We start from the raw sequence: 6,932 nt of genomic DNA, 5'->3' as shown, positions 1-6,932 counted from the left end.
AACATTTGTCTCTCCAGCAGAAGGAGAGTGTAATATGTAAAACCTCAGTTAAATGAAAAACGTATAATCATAAATAAAAAAAAAAGACGTTAAAGTTATAATATTTATGACATTTTAAAAAGTCGGTACAAAAAAAGAAATGAAACTCAAGGGCTCATGCTAAATATGTAATGAATAAAATTTATTTTCAATGTGAAATGGATCTTATTGAATTATGCATCGTTAAATAATATAGAGGTTGGTTTATACATGAACATTAATTTATTTTAATGTTTTTTAAATATGCTCCGATATTATAAACTATAAAATAAAAAATTTAAAGAAGTTGGGCGACCCAAAATACTTGTTTGTGCCTTGACTTTCAGTGTTACTCAAACCCCTAATTTCCAAGCACTCGCAAAAGTTGCAAAATTTGCTTACCACCGCCATCTGGAGAACTCATTCTTCGATTCTGTTTCCATTTTGAAAATTCCGATGTTCTAAGAGACTGCAAGAAGGGAAGACAAGGCTACGCATACGATATGCTTGGTGGATTGTACGGAGACCTACCTCCGCCCTCTTCGGCGGAGGAAGATAAGCCCGCCAATTCTACCGTCTGGTCGAGCAGCACAAAAATGGCGCCACCGACTCTACGCAAGCCATCGTCCGTTTTCGCGCCACAGACTGTTCTCAGATCTCAAAGCAAAATCAAAGCTGCCAACTTGGCGCACTCGAAGGCTTCAGTGTCCGAGCCGGTGGAGCAGTCTCTGCCGATTCTGGCTGAGGCTATTACGCAACCGGCATTGGTGGCCGTGACGTCTTCGGTTGTAGAAGAGTATGATCCAGCGAGGCCGAATGACTACGAGGAGTATAGGGCGGAGAAGAACAGGAAGGCCAAGGAGGCTGAGATGAGAAAGGAGCTCGAGAGACGTAGACAAGAGGAGGAAGAGAGGGAGAAGAAGGAGCGAGAGGAGCGAGATAGAGAGTATTCCGATTCTAGGATAAATATTTCAGGCGAGGAAGCTTGGAGAAGGCGCGCGGCGAAGAGTGGGGCAATACCAAGATCGCCATCGCCACCAAATAGCGGAGACGGATTTACCATTGGAAAGTCGGAAACTGGCGGGTTGGGAGTTGGTGCTGGTGGGCAGATGACAGCGGCTCAAAGAATGATGGCTAAGATGGGGTGGAAAGAGGGGCAAGGGCTTGGGAAGCAAGAACAAGGGATCACCACCCCTCTGATGGCAAAAAAGACAGACCTGCGTGCTGGAGTAATCGTGAACGCTAATGATACGAAATCAGAGAAGAAGGTGAAGAGTGTCAACTTTAACGGACAACCTACTCGGGTTCTCCTGCTCCGAAACATGGTACGACGTTGTAGAATTCTGACATTTTGATGATTTGAAATGAATTTTAGGTAGAGGAGTTTGTTTTCGGTGCATTAGAATTTTAGTAGTTCTTTCCCATTTTCAGATTTCTATTAAACTTCAGAAATTCTTGGTTAGATAGGAGCAATCTAGACAGGTTTAACGTAACTGATCATATCATTCTCTCATAGTTGCAAATTCCATTATTAGCACGCGATTCTTCTGTTAATCCATCATTGAAATGCATGCACTTGAGAATTTGTTTGATTGTCCATATTTTGATGAAAGTTCGATTCCTAATCCTAACCTTGGTATCTTTAGCTGCTTGCCCATTGGTGTACGCTTATCCAGTTTTCATGTTAGACTACGAAGGTGAAAGGATTGTTAGTTAGACAGTATTGTTGCTGTCAGCGGCCAGATGGCATTTTTTATCAGCTAACTGCTCAACCAGTTCTTTATAAATTGTTGTTATCCGAAAGTTTTCTTTCCCTGTACTACCGAGTGCTAATCAGAAGGAATAAGATATGGACTAAAAAACCCTTAGTTGCAATTTGCATATAGAGTTCTTGTTTGGAAAATTTTAGAGGGAAAAACATTAAATCATAGATTATTAGTCTATCTGGAAACAAATTTAAAGGCAGAGAACGTACAAACCTTTACTCACGTGATTTTGTATAGAGATGCCTTCATCAATGTTACATCTTTTGCTAGATCATTTTAGGTTTTAAGTTTATTATACACCATATCAGAGATTAAAAATCTACCCCGAGGGAGGTGAGGGGGGTGGGGAGGAGGATGAAGGTCTATATAGCATGTTCTAGGGGTTGTATGAATATCAAGGCATACCATATTTGGTTTTCTGATTTTATTGCACTTGATTCATTGTTATATTAGGTTGACTACTTGAAATATATGGAAAGCCATTTTTATGGGTTTACCTCATTTCCTCGATTTGTTAGTTTCGGCATGGGACTAATATTTGAAGGTCAATTTTTCCCGTCAAATGCATTTATCTTGTCTCTACAATGTGCCGCTTACTCAAGATGTCTTTTTGGCCTGTCTTTCCTCTCCAATATGCATCATTGGGTTCTCTTCAATGATAGAGCTGCTAATGATTTGGCTCCTCTTCCATCTATTATCAAGGGCGTGAGTTTAATCCTTGGAATTTAGGCATCGGCCCAGTTCCACTGCTAGCAGATATTGTCCTCTTTGGGCTTCCCTTCAAGGGAAAACCCAAAGATGACAATATTTGCTAGCGGCGGATTTGGCCGTTACATCTGATCTGCTTCCTAGATCCTCTTGGTTACCTTTCCTGTAATTCATTTTTGCATCATTTACTTGCAACAATTGCAAGGTCTCCTCCCCTCTTGATACCAAGTTTTGAAAGTTCAACACTTCAGAGAGGTTTAAGATTTCTCTCTTGGCTTGTCTCTTTTGGTTGTGGCCCATGTAGATGTGTTTTATGCACTCGGGTATTGGAGGATTTGAGACGTATTCTTTCGTCAAGTATGCTCTATTTAGCTTCTTGCTGGCTTTGCACTTCCCGTGGAGTTTTTTGTTGAACTTTGTTCCTTCTTTTACTTTCTTGATGAAAAATGAGTTCCTTGTTAAAAAAAGAAAAAAAAAAAAAAATTATGCGTTTATGATGGTGGAGATCTTCAGCATCGTTTATTTAAACTGAGGAAAAGTTCTTCAGTTGGTTTATCTCTTTCTATCTCTCATTGGAGTTAATGGTTTGAGAAGGGGATGAGGGTTCATAACCCAGGGGAGAAAGTTGACAATTTCCTGTGGGGGAAGTGAGGGAGAAATTCTTAGCCGTTTAGCTAACTGGAATATTGCTACTGGCCCCTAGAAGATGGAAGGTTGGAATTAGGCAACTTAAGGAAGAGAAGTGAGGCAATACTACAGAGAAGCTCTGGAGATATGCTAAAGAAAGTTATGAGATGTGCAGTAAGCTGGTTATGAACAAATATGGACGTGAAGAAGGAAGAAAATAGGAAGTTTCCTCTAGAAATGAAATTTGGTTGTTTTCAAAGCCCTTCGTGGTGACCCTATCAATTTCTGAGCAAAAAAGCTGGGAAGCTTAGAAGGAACTTCTCTCTAGGCTGATGTTACGAAGCCATTGTTTACGGATTATGAACTCAAAGAAATTGAATATTATTAGGAATAGATTAGTTCAAAGAAATAGGGGTTAGGGCTTGGAGTTGGGATCTATCAGAACTGCGTAATTCTTGTTCTAAACCATGCTTCCGTCTGTAATGAACTAAGAATGTTTTTTTTTCTCTGTCTTTACGTTCTTCAATTGACTCACTCCTCAGTTTCTCTCTGTCTCTCTGTCTTTACGTTTTTCTCTGTCTTTTCTATGTTCTATTTCGTAAACCTCCATTTTGGATACGAGTTTAATACAGCTTATTTATTTGATCATAGAGGTCGTCTGAACATCTTATGTGAGAATATTTATTTGTGAGAAAGACCAGTATTTGTAAATAGCATGTGGAGTTTCCTGACAAATCTATGACGGATCTTGTAAATATAAAAGAAAAAACAATATATATATTTCCAATTATTACTTGCTCTAAGGGTCTTGTTATACATGGCTGAACCTCTCCTTCCCTCACCTCCCTCCGAATTGTGAATCTAGGTTATGGTTTAATGTCATTAAATAATTTAGGGTTATAGTGGGTTAATCTTGATATCATAAAAAATGCCATTGAACAATTTAGATTAGTGGGTTAATCTTAAAAAAATGTTTAATCCTTCATACACAAGGCCTATCTATACATGCTATACATGAGTGTAGCATGTATCAGTAAGGCCTGCGAACAATTTAATCCTTGAGGATATCTAAATGATTGAGCTTGATGATTGAAGCATTTTTTTATATTTATACTATAGAAAGGATTGCATTTTTCTTCAGACGTCTAAAGGATATAATTTGTGATTTTTATCTTGAAGGTGGGCCCCGGTGAGGTAGATGATGAGCTAGAAGAGGAAGTAGGATCCGAGTGTGCGAAGTACGGAACAGTAACGAGAGTTCTGATATTTGAGATCACAGAACCCAATTTTCCAGTGGAAGAGGCTGTTCGAATTTTTGTGCAGTTTGAAAGATCAGAAGAAACGACTAAGGCTTTGGTTGATCTTGGAGGTCGTTACTTCGGGGGAAGAGTGGTTCAAGCTACATTTTATGATGAGGAAAGGTTCAGTAAGAATGAATTAGCTCCAATGCCAGGAGAAATCCCTGGATTTACATGAATTCCGATTGGATTGGGATTGGATTGTGCTATAACTTTCCTGTTGTAAGCACGTGATGTTGTGGACTCATTAGTTTCTTTGCAGTCATTATGAGAATCTCTCTTTTTACTTGTGACAGACTGAATGATGGCGCACTTGGTAAGCCACATTAACCATCCAATATAAACCCCTTCGATAAATTCATTTGTCTGTCATAGAACCTTTTTTTTTTCTATGCATGCTTCTGTCTCTTAATAGAAGCTTTTGCCAATTTTATCTTATTTGCTTTCTTCCAAATTCAATTATGTCTTGACTGAACAGTTTCAACTAAGATTGTAATTTGATTTCATTAGTAAAATTGAGAGATTAACAGCAACCCTATTTGCTACATGTACAGCACACCGATGACCATGGGCGTTCTTTCGGGCTGCAAGCGGATTATCATTGGGCTTTTACGGTAATTTTAGGTTGAGACTCGTCGTGTTTTTTAATTATTAAAAAATGAAAAACCAGAAGTTATCTTGTGCTTAAACTCTCAAGCTTTCTTAATGTGTGTTGGATTATGGGTGAAATTATTGATTGGTTCTTATGTTATTTGAGAAATATTATGAGTATAAGTTTATATAATTTCTTCTTTGTTGGGGTAAATTTTAAATAGAAGTGAGATAATTTCTGACATCTTAACTCCTTGCTTTATTAATTCAATCCTTTTAAAACTTGAAATCAAACTGCCTGTTTTACTGAACTGAGAAGAAGATGAAGAAACAAACACGGTAATTATTACATCTGTTAAAATAGGTTGGACCAGTCAATGGTGAATTAAATGGGGGAAGGGGTTGATTTGAAAAACCCTATGGATTATAGAGTCTAAGCAACATGATAAGGTCTAGTCTCCATCCCTAAACTCGAACAAAATCTTACAACGGCTGCAACACAAAATCTTAAAACAGCAGCAATTCCACAGAAAAACTACATGGATTGCAAACCCTAGCCCTCTCCCCTAGGGTTTACAAAAGTTCAGATTCATAGATTCTCTCTCTCCCCACCACACTTCTTTATTGAATTTTGATGCTTTCTTTGCACTTTAATTAATGCCTTTCCCTTTGGGGCTGGCTGGGCCGCGCTAGGAGCGCTATTGAAGGGAAAGCTGCCCTTGAAAATGGTGTCCTTGGAATACAACCAAACTATACTTTCGGAAGTTCCCACTCCCTTCCCAACACTTTAACTCAATTTCTCTCTTTACCCAAAGGCCACTTCTGCGTTAACCTGCTCAACTATTTGTAACTTCACAACTTGGCTTCATTTTCAGAAGCCTTATCAAGCATCATTTTAAAAATCACAAGGAGTTTATCATCATTAAAGATGATTTTTTATATAAAGACAAAGCCATAGATATATACTTTGTAGTCCCATAAATTTCACTTCAAAAAATTTGAATACAATCATAATTTCCCTTCGAACAAATCAATAAGCATACCCAAATGGGGAACAAAAAGGGTTAAGTTCTGAGACAAAGCATGGCATGGGACTGGGCATTAGAGGCGAATCAATGGCTGTAGACCAAGTCTGCACCAAAAACATAGTTAATTTAAATAATTTACATTAGTTTTTTTTGGTGGGAAAAACTGCGAAAGAGACTGGCAGCAGTCTCGAAATTACAGTTCACAGTACCTTTGTACACATCCTTCCCCCTCCATCTTTTACTGTATCAGAAAAAGAGTGACAAACATTTTTAAAATATCATTGAAATAATTACACATTAAAAATATTAATAATTTATTTCTGGGAATACCCAATGAGAGGTTGGCAAAAACCATTCCATCAAAAAATGTATTAGAAAAAAGTAGAACTACAAAGAGAAAGTAATATGAAAAGTTAAAGTGTGATTAGACCTTCCAAAATCCCATCCTTGTTTGGTTAGAGAAAAAATGGAAAGGAATGGTGGGAAAAACCAAAACAGGAAGATCCTTGTCTTGTCTGCTCTGTTTCAAAGATCATCATTATAGGTAGAATGGACTGATTTTACACCCACCGCCCACTGTCAAAATAGCGTGTAGTTATGGCTTAGGGAATGGAAGAGGGAGTTCTGCTTAGCTCGCCTAGGTGTATCTTCTTACCATAAATGAAGATTGATGCTCAACCCCTTCCTGCTTCTTGCCCTCCTCATTAATAAGCTGCTGTTAAAGACTGTTGTGTTTGTTAAGCCTTGAACTGCTCATTACTCAACTCTTTTACTTGTTTTGGTGCAGTGGCTGTGGCTGGTGCTTCCACCTTTGATTTACTCCCACCACAACCTAAATAACCCTCCTGTCATGAAACTGCCTTTTCCTCTGCAACAATTTTCTTTTTACTGTCATC

General features: G+C 38.3%; 1 protein-coding gene across 1 annotated transcript; it reads left to right on the top strand.

Annotated features, from left to right (window-relative positions):
- Nucleotides 1–354: 354 nt before the first annotated feature.
- On the top strand, nt 355–5,210 carry LOC111478133 (DNA-damage-repair/toleration protein DRT111, chloroplastic-like). The gene is made up of 3 exons (XM_023122252.1): nt 355–1,343; nt 4,299–4,733; nt 4,972–5,210. Exons 1-2 carry the CDS (start codon nt 522–524, stop codon nt 4,593–4,595), a joined length of 1,119 nt encoding a protein of 372 aa, XP_022978020.1. The 5' UTR covers nt 355–521; the 3' UTR covers nt 4,596–4,733; nt 4,972–5,210.
- Nucleotides 5,211–6,932: the final 1,722 nt, after the last annotated feature.

The sequence above is a fragment of the Cucurbita maxima genome, unplaced genomic scaffold (assembly GCF_002738345.1).
Source record: "Cucurbita maxima cultivar Rimu unplaced genomic scaffold, Cmax_1.0 Cma_Scf00004, whole genome shotgun sequence".
Taxonomy (NCBI): Eukaryota; Viridiplantae; Streptophyta; class Magnoliopsida; order Cucurbitales; family Cucurbitaceae; genus Cucurbita; species Cucurbita maxima.
The sequence above is the reverse complement of the archived record's forward strand: the minus strand, read 5'-3'. Positions and strand labels throughout refer to the sequence as shown.